Source organism: Neomonachus schauinslandi, chromosome 15, assembly GCF_002201575.2.
Source record: "Neomonachus schauinslandi chromosome 15, ASM220157v2, whole genome shotgun sequence".
NCBI lineage: Eukaryota > Metazoa > Chordata > Mammalia > Carnivora > Phocidae > Neomonachus > Neomonachus schauinslandi.
This window is the reverse complement of record NC_058417.1, coordinates 14,731,461-14,749,786: the sequence shown is the minus strand read 5'-3', so window position 1 is coordinate 14,749,786 and position 18,326 is coordinate 14,731,461. Positions and strand designations below refer to the sequence as shown.

The following is an 18,326-nucleotide window of genomic DNA, read 5'->3' as shown; positions in this document are numbered from 1 at the left end:
CTGTGGTGAGAAGTAGAGCAGGGAAGGCCTCCCTCAGAAGGTGGTGTGGGAGCAGAGGCCTGAAGCGGGTGAGGGCAGGCGCCGCGCACCAGCTTGCCGCAGAGCTTCCCCGGCAGCGGAGCAGCAGGGGCGGAGTTCCTGGAGGGAGCATGCGCGGAAGGTTCAGGCTGAGCCGGAGATCCGCGGGGCTGGGGTGGGGGGTTCGGAAGGAGTCAGAGGGGAGCATCTGGGGCTTTAGGGCCCCTGTAAAGACTGTTGCTTTTATCTTAGGAGTAAGAAGTAATTGGAAAGTTAAATCAGCAAGCCACCAACTTAATTTTACCTGCAAAATCTTTCTCAGCTCTCTCCTCCTCTCCACTCTGGCTCTAAGCCATGGATCTGGTCGTCGTGCCCAAGGGTCACTGCCCTTGCCTCCTAGGTTCTCCCTGCTCCTGGTCTGGCTATTTTCCCTGCATTCCCCTGCCAGTCCTTATCAGAGCCCGTGAGTGTCAGCAGTGCGTCAGGCTCTGGGGATGCAGTGAGCAAGCCGGCAAGATCCGTCCCCACCCCCCAGAGCCTAAGTCCAGCGGTAGAGTGGTCTAGACAAGAAACAAGGTAACATTTTCTGTTGAAATATAGTCTGCAATGTACACAAGTCAGAACTGTATATGAACTTAATGCCTTTTCTCATGAATCAAATACCCCTGTGCAACCAGCACCCACATCAGGAAACAGTACTCACTTTTTTTTTTTTAAAGATTTTATTTATTTGAGAGAGCGAGCACACGAGCCAGGGGGGAGAGGGAGAGGGAGAAGCAGATTCCCCGCAGAGCAGGGAGCCCAACTCGGGGCTCGATCCCAGGACTCTGGGATCATGACCTGAGCCAAAGGCAGACGCTTAAGGACTGAGCCACCCAGGCGCTGTCACTCCCCTGACTTCTAATAACAGATTACTCTTTCCTGGTTCTGAACTCCATGTAAAGGAATCATACGGTCTGCTCTCTTGGGTCTGGCTTCTTTCATTCAACCTCATGTTTGTGACATTCATCTGGGTTGTGGATGGCAGTAATCCATTCACTGTGGAAAGCTTTTAATTGAGGGGTGCCATGGTCTGAGGTAAGCCCTAGAAGGCTCACTTGGCTGCTGTGTGGAGAACGGAATGTAGAGGGACAAGCGTGGGTTAGCAGGCAAGAGACAGGTGGCCTGGCCCAGGGTGTCGACTGTGGAAATGGAGGAAAGGGGTCACCATGCAGAAATACTTTGCCGGTAGGGCTATAGAATTCGTGCATAGATTGTATGGACATGAGGGAAAGGAAAGGCTCAAGGATTGCGGGTTTTATGGTTCAGATTCCTGTTTTTTTTTTTTTTTTTTAGATTTTTTAATTTATTTGACAGAGAGAGACACAGCGAGAGAGGGAGCGCAAGCAGGGGGAGTGGGGGAGGGAGAAGCAGGCTCTCCGCCGAGCAGGGAGCCCGATGCGGGGCTTGACCCCAGGACCCTGGGATCATGACCTGAGCCGAAGGCAGACGCTTAACGACTGAGCCGCCCAGGCGCCCCTGGTGGAGGGTGATCTAAGAGGAGAGGAGATATAGATGGAAAGGAAAAGGGGTCCCAGATCAAGTGAGCAAAGGAGACAGAAAAGATGCAGCACGTGAGGTGGGGGGCCGGAATGGAAGTGTGTGCAGAGGCAGAGTTTCAAGAAGGAGGAACAGTCTGCTCTCCTGCCTGCTGTCCAGGGAAGAGATGTCCTATTGGTGGTCAACATGAAGGTCACGCATGAACCTGGCGACAGCTGTTTCAGTGGAGAGATGGGCACAGAAGCGAGATTGGGGTTGAGGAGGGAATGCGCTAAGACAGTACAGACACAAGAATAAATAGCTCTTTCCCTCGTGGCCGTGAGGGAGAGCGGAGAGATGGACAGCAGCCTTAGGGGATGTGGCACAGAGGAAGTGTCACCAAAGAGGGGAGTGACAGAGGATGTTTGAAGGCTGTGGGATGGCCCTCAGAGACGGATATGTGGATTAGGCAGGAGAGGGGCCACCTGCAGGAGCAGAGCCCACAGAGAACACAGTGGAGGCCCCCTCCTTTGGCAGGAGTGGGACACCTTTCATGGCAATCGGAGGAGGAGAGATGAATCTTTCTTTGTAAGTTACCATGAAATAATTGGAGCACACAAAAAGATATAATGAATTGCATAAGGCCATTGCTCAGTGGACAGATCTGTGTTGGTAAAAGTGGCTTCCCTTGGGGCGCCTGGGTGGCTCAGTAGTTAAGCGTCTGCCTTCGGCTCAGGTCATGATCCCAGGGTCCTGGGATCGAGCCCCGCATCGGGCTCCCTGCTCCGCGGGAAGCCTGCTTCTCCCCCTCCCACTCCCCCTGCTTGTGCTCTCTCTCTCTCTGTGTCTCTCTCTGTCAAATAAATAAATAAAATCTTAAAAAAAAAAAAAGTGGCTTCCCTTCACGATTTCTCAGGGCTGTAAGACTTCTCCATCTCTATCCACTCAGCTATTGATGGGCACACAAGGAGCTTCCACTTTTTTTTTGCCGCTACAAACAGTGCTGCGATAACATTCTTTTTTTTTTTTTTTAAAGATTTATTTATTTATTTGAGAGAGCGAGAAGTACATGAGAGGGGGGAGGGTTAGAGGGAGAAGCAGGCTCCTCGCCAAGCAGGGAGCCCGATGCGGGACTCGATCCAGGGACTCCAGGATCATGACGTGAGCCGAAGGCAGTCGCTCAACCAACTGAGCCACCCAGGCGCCCGCGATAACATTCTTGTACATGCATACTTTGTGCACGTATGTGGAGTTTTTCCAGCGCACATGCTTAGGAGTGGAACTGCTGAGTTGTGGGTTTGGGTTTACCCATCTTTAATTGTAAGGGCTGCCATATATGATTATGCACAGCTTTGCCATTTGGGGCCGGATTCTTCTTCAAAGTGGTTGCGTCAGTTTACATTCCCACATCCTCACCAGCAGGGCAGAAGAGATCCTGGTTGCCACAACCTCACCAACACTTGGTCTTGTCAGATGTTTAAAATTTGGCCATCTGATGAGCGTGAAATACGCTCGTCAAATTATGGTTTTGATTTGCATTCCCCTGATTACTGGTGAGGATGAAACATCTTTTTTTTTTTTTAGATTTTTTAAATTTATTTATTCATTTGAGACACAGAGATACAGAGAGAGAGAGAGAGCGAGCATGAGCAGTGGGAGAGGCAGAGGGAGAGGGAGAAGCAGACTCCCGGCTGAGCCAGGAGCCCGATGTGGGGCTCGATCCCAGGACCCCGGGATCATGACCTGAGCCGAAGGCAGACGCTTAACCATCTGAGCCACCCAGGCGCCCCGAGGATGAAACATCTTTTTCAGAAGTTTATTGGCCACTTAGGATTCTTCTCAGGTGAATTACCTGGGTCTGTGTTTCTGCTGAGTTTTTACTTTTTGTATTAATTTATAGTTCTTTCTATATTACCATGCATAATTTTTTTTCATAATCTTTTTTGTCAGTTACCTGTGTAACAAATATTTTCTCCCAGTGTGAGGCTTTTGTTTTCACTTTGTTTTATGGTATCTCTTCCTGTAAATAAGGTTTTTTTTTTTTTTTTTTTTTTTTAAGATTTTATTTATTTCTTTGAGACAGAGAGAATGAGAGAGACAGAGAGCACATGAGAGGGGGGAGGGTCTGAGGGAGAAGCAGACTCCCTGCCGAGCAGGGAGCCCTATGCGGGACTCGATCCCGGGACTCCAGGATCATGACCTGAGCCGAAGGCAGTCGCTTAACCGACTGAGCCACCCAGGCGCCCTGTAAATAAGTTTTTAACTTTAGTGTCAAATTTATCAATCTTTTGGGTGGCTCAGTCGGTTGAGCGTCTGCCTTTGGCTTAGGTCATGATCTTAGAGTTCCGGGATCTAGCCCCGGATCGGGCTCTCTGCTCAGTGGGGAGTCTGCTTCTCCCTTTCCCTGCTCTTGTGCTCCCTCTTGCTCTCTTTCTCCCTCTCAAATAAATAAATTCTTTTTAAAAACTTATCAATCTTTTATAATCTCTGCTTCTTTTGGTGTCTTGTCTAAAAAAAAAAAAATCTTTTTTTTTTTAAATATTCTATTAATTTGACAGAGAGAGACACAGCGAGAGAGGGAACACAAGCAGGGGGGAGTGGGAGAGGGAGAAACAGGCTTCCCGCCGAGCAGGGAGCCGGATGTAGGGCTCGATCCCAGGACCCTGGGATCATGACCTGAGCCGAAGGCAGCCGCTTAACTGACTGAGCCACCCAGGTGCCCCCAAAAATCTTTTTTTTAAGTAGGCTCCACCCCCATTGCGGAGCCCAGTGTGGGGCTTGACCTGGGGGTTGAAGTGGGGCTGACGTGGGGCTTGAACGTATGACCCTGAGATCAAGATCTGAGCTGAGATCAAGAGTTGGAAGCTCAACTGACTGAGCCACCCAGGCGCCCCTAAAAAAAAAAAAATCCTTTCTACCTAGAGATCACAAAGGGATCCATCTATATTTTTTCTAAAACATTTACAGTTTTTCCTGTTGTATATGTGTGTTAGTATTTGCTTTTTTAAAGCATTAAAAATATTTCTGAAAGGATACATAGGAAAGAGATTAACATCAGAGGTCTCCGGGGAGCGCAATCAGGTAACTGGAGATCACAGTGAGGGGAAGACTTCTCACTGTTTACCTCTTGTTGCTTTTGAGTTTTGCACCATGTGAACAAAATGCCTATTCTTAAATAATTTGAATAGAAAGTCATTAAGAAATGTTCTGCAGGGCACCTGGGTGGCTCAGTCAGTTAAGCGTCTGCCTTCAGCTCGGGTCATGATCCCGGGGTCCTGGGATTGAGCCCCACATTGGGTTCCCTGCTCAGCGGGGAGTCTGCTTCTCCCTCTCCCTGCCGCTCTGCCTGCTTGTGCTCGCTCTCTCTCTGACAAAGAAATAAATAAAAAATTTTTTTAAAGATTTATTTATTTATTTGAGAGAGCGAGAATGAGAGAGAGTACATGAGAGGGGGGAGGGTCAGAGGGAGAAGCAGGCTCCTCGCTGAGCAGGGAGCCCGATGCGGGACTCGATCCCGGGTCTCCAGGATCATGACCTGAGCCGAAGGCAGTTGCTTTAACCAACTGAGCCACCCAGGCGCCCCTAAATAAAATATTTTTTAAAAAAGAAAGAAAGGCTCTGCAAAAACACAAATTGCTGTTCACGTTTAATCCCTAATGTAGCTAGAGCTTTTTTTTGTGTATGGTGTGAGATAGGGATCCAACTTTAACTTGTCCACATAGATAGCTATGCCCTTCCTGCCTTTCTATGCTTAGCCCATTCTTATTCACCCTTCAAGATTCAGCTTAGGTTCATATATTCCGACTATACCGCCACAACACCCTGCAGAACAATGCTGTCCAATAGAAATACAATGCAAACTACCTATGTGATTTAAGATTTTCTGGTAGTCACATTAAAAAAGAAATAGGTGAAATTAAGTTTAATAATACGTTTTATTTAACCCAATATATGTAATCGGCATTAAAATTATTGAGATACTTTACATTATTTTTTTCACACTAAATATCCAGAGTCTGGTGTGTTTTTTACACTTACAGCAGCCCCAACTAGCCACATTTCAGGGGCTCTGTGGCCACATGGCTGGTGGCTATTGTATTGTATTGGCTGTAGAGACTGCTGGCATAGAATGTGTCACATTATAGTGGAATGATCTGTCCTCATACCAGCCTTTTATTAGCCAGTAAATTTCTGGAGTGTGCCACTGAGTCTTATTTTCATCTACATCTTCCTCCTCCTCCACATACCTAGCTAGTGCCTTGCATGGAGGTACTCCATTTTTTGATGAAAGGATTGAACTCTGTTGATACATTTTTTCTTACATAAAGCTGAACCTTGCCCACTGGAAAGTTCTACCCAGAGGCTCTAGCTCTGCTCCCGGGAGCCTCACATGAGGTGATGTTTCCCTAAATTTTCTCTTCCTTCAGCTATATATCCCGGAGCGTTCTCCATCCCTTCTCTGAGCTCTCGTCTAAATGACCACTGGGCTTTCGGTCAACACTCATACCTGCCTAGAAGGCATTTTGTTACACTATTTCTCATTTTTTACTTTTTATTTTTTATTTTTATTTTTTTTAGAGATTTTATTTATTTATTTGAGAGAGAGAATGAGAGAGAGAGAGCAGGAGAGGGGGGAGGGTCAGAGGGAGAAGCAGACTCCCCGCCGAGCGGGGAGCCCGATGCGGGACTCGATCCCGGGACTCCAGGGTCATGACCTGAGCCGAAGGCAGTCGCTTAACCAACTGAGCCACCCAGGCGCCCCATCATTTTTTATTTTTAAAAGATTTATTTATTCATTTGAGAGAGAGAGAGTGCGCACATGAGTGGGGAGAGAGGAGAGGAAGAGGGAGAAGTAGACTCCCCTACTCAGCAGGGAGCCCGATACGGGGCTCAAGCCCAGGACCCCGAGCTCATGATGTGAGTGTAAGGCAGACGCTTCACTCAGCTACCCAGGTGCCCCTCCCACGTCGATATTTTAGATTCACAACCACTTCGTAAGGTCCTAAGCATCCCAGGTGAGCAGGGCCTAGGTGTTGTCCTGTCTAGGTGACCTCTACGATGCCTAGGCAGTGCCAGGCACACAGTCGGCCTCCCCTCAGGATCAATGGTTATAGCACAGCTCAATTCTTCCTCCGGTCAGATATTTTTTCCACTGTGCTTTCTGATCTTCAGAAATCACAGAATTCTAAGGCTGAAAAAGCAAATAGACATCCCAGTTCCATCTCTTCATTTTTCAGCCAAGAAAGCCGGGAGAGTTGTCTTCCCCAAATCCCAGTTAGTGCCAGGACCAAGGACCAGGAAAAATCTAGAGTCCCAGCACAGGAGCGGGGTTTGCTCTGGTCCGGCCTGCCTTCCGGGCTTCCTCCAGAAGACTGTTGCTCGGCCCTGTCTCCCACCCAGGTGGGCCAGGGTGCCCTCTGGGGGTGGGCCCGCGGGCAGGAGGAAGGCCAGGGCCCTGAAGGAAGGTCTGGTGGGGAAGGCGGCTGTGTGGAGGGCTGTGTTGGCCGTGTGGGGTGGAAGGGCAGCAGGGGGTTAAAGTTATCATCAGGCAATGATGCAATCACAGAGTCCGAATTGAGTGCAGGTCGCTTTAAGAAGGGAGTAGCTGTAACCTGAAGCGTGCTGGGCTCTGGACTGGGAGGCGCAGGCTGGAGCCCCTGGGCCTGCAGACCTAGGCTGGCCAGCCAGCACGCCCACAGGGAAAGCCGCTCCCGGTCTGGCGCGAGTGTCAGGGTAAGACTGGACAGGCTGCCCTGGGCCGGGGGCCCTGGGGAGGGGCAGGAGGACTCTGGGGAGCAGCAAAGAGGGGTGCAAGGGAGACGAGGTGGGGGACAGTGGCTCCTGCAGCTTGGGGACCGGGGTGAGAGGATGAGAGGGGGCAGAGGGAGCTGGGGCTCAGAAGGCCAGGGCCCAATTATCCCCAAGGCCCATCGCCCCACTAGGAGAAGAGGCTGAGAAGGCTTCTGAATGAAGTGGGTGGGTAGCCACAGGGGAGGGCAGTGGTGGGAAGGAGCAGCCCCGTCTGAGCAGCACCTCGAAGGGGCTCTGCGGCCGCGGCGCCCCGAGGGAAGGAGGCTGTCCCCCAGCTGGGCTTCCCTGGGGCAGTCAGGAGGCAGCCGGCCCCTACAGTCCAGCCTTGCCTTGGGCTCAGCTCCCTGCTGCTCTTTCAAAATCAACTGGTGCTGATTTCCAAGCTGAGCCACTGGCCTATTGGGCCCCACAGAAGACTGGGAGGGAGGGCAGCTGGGTTCTTTGATCCAGTGCCCCCCCTTCTCTTTGGCCAGATTAGTTGCCAGTGAACACTGGGAGACCCATGGCGCTTTGGCCTCTGGCAAACAATGACCGCTCTGTAGTTCAGCCAGTGTATGGGGTTTGGGGGCCCGAGGCCCCGTGCTGCAGAGGATAGCGGCCCGCGTCCTTTCCGCTTCCCGGGGTAAGCCGCAGCAAGGGGAGGGTATGGGCCCAAGAGAAGCCGCAGGCTTCCCAGAAACCTCATCACTGCCCGGCCCGTGCCCGTCCTCCAGGAGTTCAGCCCCTAGGCTCAGGGGGCCAGGGGGCTCTGCTTCTAGGGCCAGTCCTCCTGGGCATTGTGGACGTGGAACTCATGGGTGCCCTGGCCTGACTCACTCAGATTCCAAGAGTCGAGAAGGAACGCTACATGGGGACTGGCGGGGCTGCCACGGGTGGAGTGGGCCTGGAGGGGACCCCTCGGAACCTCCCTCCCGAAGCCAGGAGAGAGGGCGGCGCCCTCCCCTGCACTGCCCAGGAGGTCCACCGCCATGTGGCTTTAGGCTGTGTGGTGCAGGGAGGAGGAGGGGGAGGAGGGATGGTGTTTGTCTCACAACTGGATTTAATCTTAAACACATGTACTGGCTCAAATTTATCCTCCCAGCTGGAAGGCAAGATCACAAAGTCCCATTTCCTTGTGTCTCTTTTGATTTTGGTAAATGTGGCAGAAAGGAAGACCTGACCTTGGCCCAACAGCGAGAATATCTACCTCGTCCCCATGGCCTCCCCTTCCTGGTAGGACAGGAGCCTGGCTTGGATACTGACCTTTGAACGGAGGGCATCAGCGTCCAGTGCCAGGCGGCGGCTGCTTGCCCTCAGGCCATGGAACAATCCCCGTGGACAGGGTATCGGGTGGGCTCAGAGGGACCCTCAACCCCATGCAGACTGACTCTCTGCCCTCCCAGGGCCCTTTTCGGGGGCTCTCCATAATCTCTCCCCTTCCCTCATCCCCAGGGTTTGAGGTGGAGGATTCAGAGGTACCATGAATACTACATGTCCCAGCAACTGGCTCTGGACCAGCTGGGGACCCATGTGCCTTTCAGGGCCAGGGTCCCTCACCTTATCTTCAGTCCTCAGCCCACCCACGTGGGGACCGTGATCCCACAGCCTGGGGCTTGGGCTGACTGTAGGGGCTCCTACAGAGAAGGTTTGACCTTCAAGTGCATTTGAACCGTGAGCTTAGTTCTCTTAAACACCATGGCAGGCTGACCCCCGTGTCCCTCCTACCTCAGCTCCCTACCCTGGCCAGAGGGACGAGCGTGAACGCCTTCTCCTGCACCCTTGCCGCCTAGACATCTCACGGAATTGGGTGTCTGATAACCCAGTCTGCTGGGGCTCAGGCAAGAAGACTCCCGCTAGCTCTGGGGTGGGGCAGGAGGGCGGCGAGAGCAGCGGTGAGCCTGTGTGGTGTTCAGGGTCTCCATCTGGTGCCGCGGAAAGCTTGTCCCGGTGCCTCAGTGGAAGATTCTGCCTGAGCGCCAGGGGCAGCTGGGTAGGACAGTAGCTGGCTGAGCCCTCGGGGTCTGTGGGGCTCTCTCTGGAACACAAGTTCCAGATCAGGGTTTGGGAAGAAAGCAGTCCAGCCATAAACTGAGCCAACTCTGGAGGCGGTCTCTTCTTTTGTTGCCTTTCATCTCTACAGTGTTGTCTGGTGGATTATCTGGCTTGATTCTAAGGACTTTGGCCAAAAATCACACACCGCACTCCCAGCTTTCCTATTTGTTCTGAGAAGTCAGGAAAGTTATGTGTGCTGTGCGTGTGGGAGGGTGTTTATGGGCATATAAACAGATGACGATGAAGGCGCTGGAGACCCTCGGCCTGTGTGTGCGTGCGTGTGCGTAGGGGAGGTGAGGGGCAGGGAAGACAGACATTGTGAATTGTTGACCTGGCAATATGGATGGGAGGGAGAACACAGACCAAGCAAAGGTCCTAGTTACTGAGACCTTGTCCCACTTTTTAAACAGAAGGCCCCTTGGAAGATCCTATCTGTGAAACCCCCCTAGCTGCCTTCATCCCCTCCCGCTACCCCACACCCTGACTCCAAGGGGTGAGCTCATGGATGCAGTGAGTGCAGGAGACTGAGGGATGGTGGCATACATAGAGCCCTGGACTCAGATGTCCCTTTTCCCTTGTGGTCCAGGGGCCAGAGGGAGCTGGTCAGAGGAGGCCACTGCTGGGGGACATGAAGGGACCTGGGGTGGTTTAACCTGAAGGAGAAAAGGCTCTGAGGGTGTAAGAGCTATTTTTGAGCTGGTAGGGGGCAGAGGAGCTGGCTCCCCAGGAGAGAAGGGGGGCCCTGGGGTTCCAGGTGTAGGGAGACACATTTTTAGCTCTGGGATCGCTGGAGAGCTCACCTGTCTCTGCGCTGTTCAGTTCTTTGGAGACATTATCTAATTTAATCCGCATCACAATAGGTAAGAACTATTTGATTTCCATTTTGCAAGAGAAGACGCTGTGAGTTAGAATTGAGATTTGAACCCAGGCTGTCTGATCCTGGACCCAGTGGTCCTTAGCAGGAGAGTAAGAACTCTCCCTAGAGAACTATCTGCGAGGGGAATGAGTCCCTTATGAGGCCACAGGTTCTAGGCCAGAGTAAATTCAAGAACAGAGTCTCAGAACTTCTGGGGATAGCAAGGAGCTGGACCAGATGCCTCCATTCTCGGTATTCTGGAATTCTACATATGGGAACTAGATTCTGTCCCATTCTGACATTACCCCAAATCCTGTATCATGAGCTGGTCAGGTGCCTCCAGAAAAGCCTTGCTGTGCATTTGTGCTAGGCCGTAGCCACGCAGAGGAGTCCACTGCTGGGTCTCCACGGCCCTGGAGCTTTAGGCCCCGAGGGCTCCTGACACACACAGGGGGACGAAAGCACAAGCTCATCCTGGGGCTGTTGGCCATGAGGCAGGTGCAGGGGTGGTGAGGTGATCAGAGGGAGGGACCGTCAAGTTGAGGGTCCACTTCCAGCCTGGGGAGGTCGGAGGCAAGGTGCCTAGTCCTGCCAAGCTCCTGCTCCCAGCTCAGCGTGGCTGGCGGAGCGGGGCGGTCGGGGAGGGAAACGGCTGGCTGCCTCTTGCTTTCTTGCAGGCCCCAGGATGCAGGCCCTCATGCTACTCCTCTGGACTGGAGCCCTCCTCGGGCACAGCAGCGGCCAGGACCACGCCGGCAGCCCACAGGAGGTCAGTGGGGCTGGGGTGAGGCGGGGTGTCGGCAATCCCAGCCCCTCCCTAGCAAGGAGCACGGGAGATAGGACAGCCACCTGGGTTCCAGGCCAGGCTCTGGCCTTTATGTGCAGATAAGGCCTTGATTTCTCCTTCAGCAAAACAGACAGAAAACATCTTGCCTTGCCTTTCAGACAACATAGCGGAGACAAAAAGAAGATCCCAGAAGGTGAAAAGTGAAGGCAGTCTAGCAAGCCTAGGGTGATCCCTTTCAGTGAAGACCTTTTCTCATTACTATGCATTACTCGTGGGTCTCACTGACTGGGTGGTGGTCCTGGATATTTGTGCAGTGGAGATGGAAGCGTGTGGCAAGGCCTCTTTCCTGTCCAGAGGAAGCACGGTCAGACTGCAAAGGCAGACGCTGAGAAGCTTATGCTAAGGGACAGTGAGGGGCCAGGGCAGCCCGGGCATACTGGCTGGAACCCTGGACTTTGTCAAGTTCTGGCTTTACCTCTCACTTAGCTTTGTTACCATAGACAACCCACTTTGACCTGAGTCTCTTTCTTATCTATAAAATGGGATTAAAAATACCTATCCTGGGGCGCCTGGATGGCTCAGTCGGTTAAGTGTCTGCCTTCGGCTCAGATTATGATCCCGGGGGTCCTGGGATCGAGCCCCGCATCGGGCTCCCTGCTCAGTAGGGAGCCTGCTTCGCCCTCTTCCTCTGTAGCTCCCCCTGCTTGTGCTCTCTCTCTCTCCCTCTCCGTCTCTCAAATAAATAAATACATACATCTTTAAAGAAAAACGAAAACCACCCTTGCAGGGCCATTACGGTCAGTCACTTACTTTTTACCTACCGAATACCTGCTGTGTAGGGGCTAGGGCTGGGTGGATACAGAAGACTCAGTTCTTGCCTTCGAAGGAACGCAGTCTTTTGAGGTATCAAATACATCAACAAGCATGAAATGAAGTAACTCCAATGAAAAGAACCAGCACAGAGCCTGGCACATGGTAGGTGGTTAGTATAAGTGGTAGTTGACCCCGTAAAAAGCTCAGAAAACCAAAAAGTGCCTTCAGATTGGAGTGATTAGGGAAAAGTTGTGGAGGAAATACGATGTGATCAGGGCCATGAAAGACAGGGTCAGGGTGGGGGGATCATAGAAGGGCCCAGGTAGAGACCTGGGAGCAGTAAGCAAGGGGGGGAACAGACAGGCAGCTTGCTCTGGCCTGAGCAGGGTTCCTTGGAAGCGAGGAGCTCTTCTCCTTCTCTCTCTCTCTTTTTTTAAAGATCTTATTTATTTATTTGTCAGAGAGGGAGAGAGCACAAGCAGGGGAAGCAGCAGAGGGAGAAGTAGGCTCCTCGCTGAGCAGGGAGCCCAGGACCCCCGGGATCGTGACCTGAGCTGAAGGCAGATGCTCAACCAACTGAGCCACCCAGGCGTCCTCACACTCTCTTTTTTTAAGTATGTCACAGGCCTGAGGCTCACAGGTCACTAGTGTTTCGGTCAGCTAATTTCCGTGTGGGGCTGCCTGTCCCCAGCTGAGAACTCCAGCATGATCCGGGAGCACACCCTCCTTCCAACATTAGGCTACACGTAGGGTACTCAGGCAGGACGTCTCGAAGGGGCCAGAAGGACAATCCCACTCAGAGCAATGAGGGCTCCCGTCACGCACAGCTCATCTCTGACGGCCCTTGTACTCAAATCCAGGACTCCCCAGCTCCTGACACCACAGGGGTGCCCGTGGAGGAGGAGGACCCCTTCTTCAAGGTCCCTGTGAATAAGCTGGCAGCGGCCATCTCCAACTTTGGCTATGATCTGTACCGCGTGAGGTCCGGCCTCAGCCCCGCGGCCAACGTGCTGCTGTCCCCACTCAGTGTGGCCACCGCTCTCTCTGCGCTCTCGCTGGGTGAGTTCTCAGATGCGGATGGCCCCGGGGTCCTGGAGGCCCCCGCATAGACGCGGGCCCCTCAGGGAGGGGCAGAGAGGTGCTGAGAGAGCGGCCGCCCTGCGATCCCTCCCTGGCTCCACGGAGGGCGCCGACCACTGCCGACCCAGGGACGTGGCCTCACGACCACTCATTGTCGGGATGACTTCAACACTCATTCCATACACGAGCTTCTGCGTGCCAGCCATCCGGCTAGACGCTGGGGGTGCCCCGCCCGCAAGCAGGCGTGGTCCCTGCCCTCACCCGGTCACAGCTGTTCCCGGGGGAGACTTGGGAGCAGGTGACCGCAAAACGTTCTGGTAAGAGCTGGGACCGGAGAAGCCCAGGGGCTTGAACCTTCCCTCCTGCCCTTGTCGCTCTCTCTAGGCCTCCTGGCCTTTGCCTGCTTGAGGAAAATCTTGTTTTTCTTCCACTGCCTTCGAATTTCTTGCCCACCTAGAATGCCTCCAGTATCAACAGTGGAAGACCAAGAGCGTGGTATCCCCGTCCTGTCCCCGGAGCTGGCCTGACCTACGCCCGGGTGGCCCGTTACTAACGCTCCCGCCCTGGTCTCTCTGGCAGGAGCGGAACAGAGGACAGAATCCACCATTCACCGGGCTCTCTACTATGACCTGATCAGCAACCCGGACATCCACGGCACCTATAAGGAGCTCCTTGCCTCCGTCACTGTCCCCGAGAAGAACTTCAAGAGTGCCTCCCGGATCATCTTTGAGAGGAGTGGGTCACCTGGCTAGCCCGGGATGCCTGAGGAATATGGGGCTCTATGCTGCACGGGGGGGGGGGGAAGGGGGGGGTTCTTCCTAAACACTAGATCACGGCTGCCCAGGCTGGGCCTGGCGCTGGTGGGCAGGCAGGGGCCCCGTGAGCTCAAAGAGGATCGGAAAGAGGAAGTAGACTGAGGGCGACAGTGGGAGGGCCGGGGGAGGGCGGTACCCTGAAGAGAAGGAGCAATGAGTGAAATTCCTTGTTCCCTGTCCTGGGGAAGCTGGCACAGAATCTCGGGAAGTCAGGGCCTGCTGCGCGGTAAAGCAGAGCCTCAGCCCGGCGCGCTCTCCAAGAGCGGGTGCAGGTGAGCGCTCAGAGCACACTCACTTCTGCCTCCTCTCTTCCCAGAATTGCGGGTGAAATCCAGCTTTGTCGCCTCACTGGAGAAGTCCTATGGCACCAGGCCCAGAATCCTGACCGGCAACCCTCGCTTGGACCTTCAGGAGGTTAACAACTGGGTGCAGGCCCAGATGAAAGGGAAAATCGCTAGGTCCACCCAGGAAATCCCCAGTGGAGTCAGCATTCTCCTCCTCGGTGTGGCTTACTTCAAGGGTGAGGGCTTCACTTCTCCTTTGGCCAAGGGTGGGTGGTGGGTGTCAGAGGGGCTGGGGAAGGGGGGACGTCAGAGACAGAGCTCAGCAGGAACAGAGAGGCGAAGCCAGAGGACAGCCTGGGAAAGGCGCCTGCCCGAGGGCTCCGTGCTTGTCGTTGGTCCCAGGCAAACATGTGGTGCGTGTCTACAAAGTGTAAGAGGCCGTGCACAAAGCCCAGCAGAGAGAAGAAAGCGCTAGCTCTCCTGTGCCTGTTTGGGGGTGGGCACCGTGAGATTCGGGCCGGAGTCAGATGAGGGTCAAAGCCCAGCTGGGCCTTCCCTGGCGTCGAGCCCTGCACGGGCCTCCCGGCGTTCCTGGCTCCCTCACCCCTAACACGGGCTGACACACTTACTTCGGAGGCTGGCTGTCTACATGGTCTCCTGTCTTCACATCCACCGGGACACTGTGCCCGGGGCACAAGGATTCAACAAACCGTTGTTAGTTCTCGAACAGCATCCTGCTGTGGTGACGTGCCCAAGACTCCTCCACGGACCTTGTGAGGCCGGCCCCATTCAGATAAGACTTGGGTGGGATTTGGGGCAACCTCTCCTTAAAATGCTTTATAACCGTCTATCAGGCAGTAGCCAGTGGACCCCTGACCTTGAGAGAGGCCCTACTTGAAGCACCGAGCTCCAGAAAGTGAGAGAAGCCGTTACAGGTCAGCATATTAAAGGTCCCCTTGGTAATCACCTGTGAGCATTGGCCAGGGCCTCCACCCCTCTGAGCTCTGGTGCTTTTCTGGATGTGAGAGGGGTGATATTGGGGTCCCTTGCAGCTCTGACCTCCTTTGATCCTGTCCCCCAGACACCTCACTGCAGAAGGAGACACCAGTTGACTTTTCTCCCAGGCCATTGCAGAATTTGTATGATCCAGATGGTCAAATCAATGATGCCTCCTATTTCCTCCCGAGTCTCCACATGGAGGGTATTCAGGCCCTTGACATATTGTGGTCCAGCCCGCATGTTCTGAGACAGAGCTGTTCTCTGACGGTCGGGGCCTCTAAGATTCCTTTAGCCAGGCAGGTTTCAACAATAGGCTTTGGTCTCCCGGCACGGTCCCAATGCCTGCCTGGTCTCCTGGGGCTCAGGGCACTCCATCTGTTTCATTCCAGGGCAGTGGGTAACAAAGTTCGACTCCAGAAAGACTTCCCTTCAGGATTTCCACTTGGATGAGGAGAGGACCGTGAGAGTCCCCATGATGTCAGACCCTAAGGCCATCATACGCTATGGCTTCGACTCTGATCTCAACTGCAAGGTCTGTAGGGGCCGGGTGAGTGGTGGGTCGGGGGAGGACAGAGACAGGCAGGATGGCATAGTGGGAATAGGATGACCTTTGAGATGGGACAGCTGTCTGAATTCTGCCCGCTGTGTGGCTTTCAGCAAGTCAATAGCTTCTCTGAGCCTTTCTTCTTAAAATGAAGGATAGGTATCGAAACTTATCCTCTTAGGATTTGTTGTAAGGATTAACAGATAATGTGAAATGGGCTGAGACTGGGCAACTCACATGTTGGTGTTGTCTTGTCTTTTTTCCCCTTCTTCCTCTGCCTCTCTTTTTCTTTCTTTGGCGGGAACTTTTATTTCTAGAATTCAAAGCCAAACTTAAAAAAAACCTGTCACACACTCCAAATTGCTGGCATTCTAAGTCTTTCACATATACCTCACATCTTTTAATTCTAAGTCAGTAGTTCTTAAACCTTCTTCTTTGGGAATCTGACAAAACGCCTAAAACAGTTGAGAGAAATGTCACGTATGCACACGCACGTATTTCCGTATGCGGTTTCAGGGGCTGTTAGGACTCCTGATGCTGTTTGTCCCATGGACCTAAGGTTAAAAACCTCTGCTCAAAAGACCCATTTTATGTTCTGTTTTGTTCTCTATAGATTTTATTTATTTATTTGTCGGAGAGAGAGAGCGAGAGCGAGGAAGAGCACGAGCAGGGGGAGTGGGAGAGGGAGAAGCAGGCTTCTTGCCGAGCAGGGAGCCCGCTGCGGGGCTTGATCCCAGGACCCTGGGATCATGACCTGAGCCGAAGGCAGACGCTCAACCAATTGAGCCACCCAGGCGCCCCTAAAGACCCATTTTTTGTTTTACTGCTTCTGTGTTGCTGTACTCAACACCCCCCACTTCTAGTCCAGGGCTCTGTATATAACAGATGATCAGTCACTACTGGCAGACAATCTTTGGGAGAAAACACAGACCTGGAATTCAATTCTAGCTCCTTGAACCACAGGAGAAAATTCTTTCAGCACCTAACTTCAGTTGGTATTAGGCCAAGGTAAGAAAAGACAACAGTCTACTTTTTTGAAGGAACCTCAGTAAACATCTTGCTGCCAGAAGGCAATGGCCAAGAGGGACAGTTATTAAATAGATTAGGGGCTGGGGACAGCACGGCCAGGGACCCACCGTAGGAGAGGAGAAGGCAGTGTGGAGTGTGTGTCGAGCCCTGGGCTCTTGGGCTCCAAGGGACTAACCCATGTGCTCCCTCCCTATTGTTTCAGATTGCCCAGCTGCCCCTGACTGGCAGCACGAGTATCATCTTTTTCCTGCCCCTGAAAGTAACCCAGAACTTGACCATGATAGAAGAGAGCCTCACCTCTGAGTTCATTCATGACATTGACCGAGAACTGAAGACTATTCAGGCGGTCCTGACCATCCCCAAGCTGAAGCTGAATCATGAAGGCGAAGTCACTAAGTCCCTGCAGGAGATGAGTATGTCTGCAAGACCACTTTGCTCTTGGGTGGGTGGAATTGAGCCTTTGAGCTTTCCACCCGTGCCAAGCAGCACTCAAGGGCTCTATGGCTTTGTGGGGAGGCCATGGATGATTCCTTAATTCTAGCAGTGCTGGAGGGGTAGCCTGAACTGCCTTTCTTATCAGACACATTCCTCAGCCCCAAAAGCACGTATCTTGTAACAGAACACTGTCTCTCCACAGGTCTGTTGAGCTGGTTTTTAATCTTTTTTTTAAAGATTTTATTTATTTATTTGACAGAGAGAGACATAGCGAGAGAGGTAACAAAAGCAGGGGGAGTGGAAGAGGGAGAAGCTGACTTCCCCGATGAGCAGGGAGCCCAATGCGGGGCTCGATCCCAAGACCCTGGGATCATGACCTGAGCCAAAGGCAGACGCTTAACGACTGAGCCACCCAGGCGCCCCAGAGCTGGTTTTTAATCTTAACCTCACTTGCTGTGTGCTGTTGGGCAGGTCACTTAAGCCCTACCCAGCCCAGAGGTCTACAGACCTCACCGAGGGTCCAAAGTGGTGATGTTCTCCCAGCTTGCCTGCCTTCTTGAGAATCAGGACTCCCATCCAAGTGGACTCTATTCTTTCGAGGGGTGTTGGGTAAGGCAGGGTTTTAATGGAAATCTCTCCCAATTTCTGCAGAACTGCAATCCTTGTTTGATTCGCCAGACTTTAGCAAGATCACAGGCAAACCTATTAAACTTACCCAAGTGGAACATCGATCTAGCTTCGAGTGGAACGAGGATGGGGCAGACACCACCCCCAGCCCAGGGCTCCAGCCTGCCCGCCTCACCTTTCCCCTGGACTATCACCTCAACCAACCTTTCATCTTTGTACTGAGAGACACAGACACAGGGGCACTTCTCTTCATAGGCAAAATTCTGGACCCCAGGGGCATGTAATGCTCCAGTAAATAGCCTGGAAGAACAAAACCCTCGAGGGATGGCAGATTACATAGTACATGAAGGCTGCCCCTACAATGTTTCAGTGTATACTTTGCAATAAAAGTGCTTTATCCTTAACTTTTGTTGCCCTGTTCCTCCTTCTGTTCTGAGCTATGTTAAGTTTAATATGAAGATAAATAGCCCTTTCGTGATTTGCTGGTCCTATACTTATAGCCTGGTCTCTCTAAACTCTGCAGAAAGTCACCACTTATAAGAACTTTTAGTTATCTTCATTGTATAATGCAGGGTGGATTCTCTGCTCTGGGAGTGTTTATGTACTAGGGCCACTAATGCTTGCAAGAGGGTATCTCCTGCCCCCACAATCAGTGGGGTATGCTCTTAAATAAATCAAA

General features: G+C 52.7%; 1 protein-coding gene across 1 annotated transcript; it reads left to right on the top strand.

Moving 5' to 3' along the window:
- The first annotated feature begins 7,112 nt into the window (after window positions 1-7,112).
- SERPINF1 (serpin family F member 1) lies at window positions 7,113-18,079 on the top strand. Its single transcript, XM_021703983.1, has 8 exons — window positions 7,113-7,269; window positions 10,912-11,003; window positions 12,695-12,893; window positions 13,494-13,649; window positions 14,046-14,249; window positions 15,402-15,544; window positions 16,788-16,998; window positions 17,672-18,079. Exons 2-8 carry the CDS (start codon window positions 10,920-10,922, stop codon window positions 17,929-17,931), a joined length of 1,257 nt encoding a protein of 418 aa, XP_021559658.1. The 5' UTR covers window positions 7,113-7,269; window positions 10,912-10,919; the 3' UTR covers window positions 17,932-18,079.
- The last annotated feature ends 247 nt before the right edge of the window (window positions 18,080-18,326 follow it).

What these genes read in the sequence shown, in the direction of transcription:
- SERPINF1 (XM_021703983.1), top strand. Translation starts at nt 10,920, where the DNA reads ATGCAGGCCCTCATGCTACTCCTCTGGACTGGAGCCCTCCTCGGGCAC. An exon ending in ACGCCGGCAGCCCACAGGAG is followed by an intron (nt 11,004 to 12,694) that starts GTCAGTGGGGCT and finishes ACTCAAATCCAG; the next exon opens with GACTCCCCAGCTCCTGACAC. An exon ending in TAAGTCCCTGCAGGAGATGA is followed by an intron (nt 16,999 to 17,671) that starts GTATGTCTGCAA and finishes CAATTTCTGCAG; the next exon opens with AACTGCAATCCTTGTTTGAT.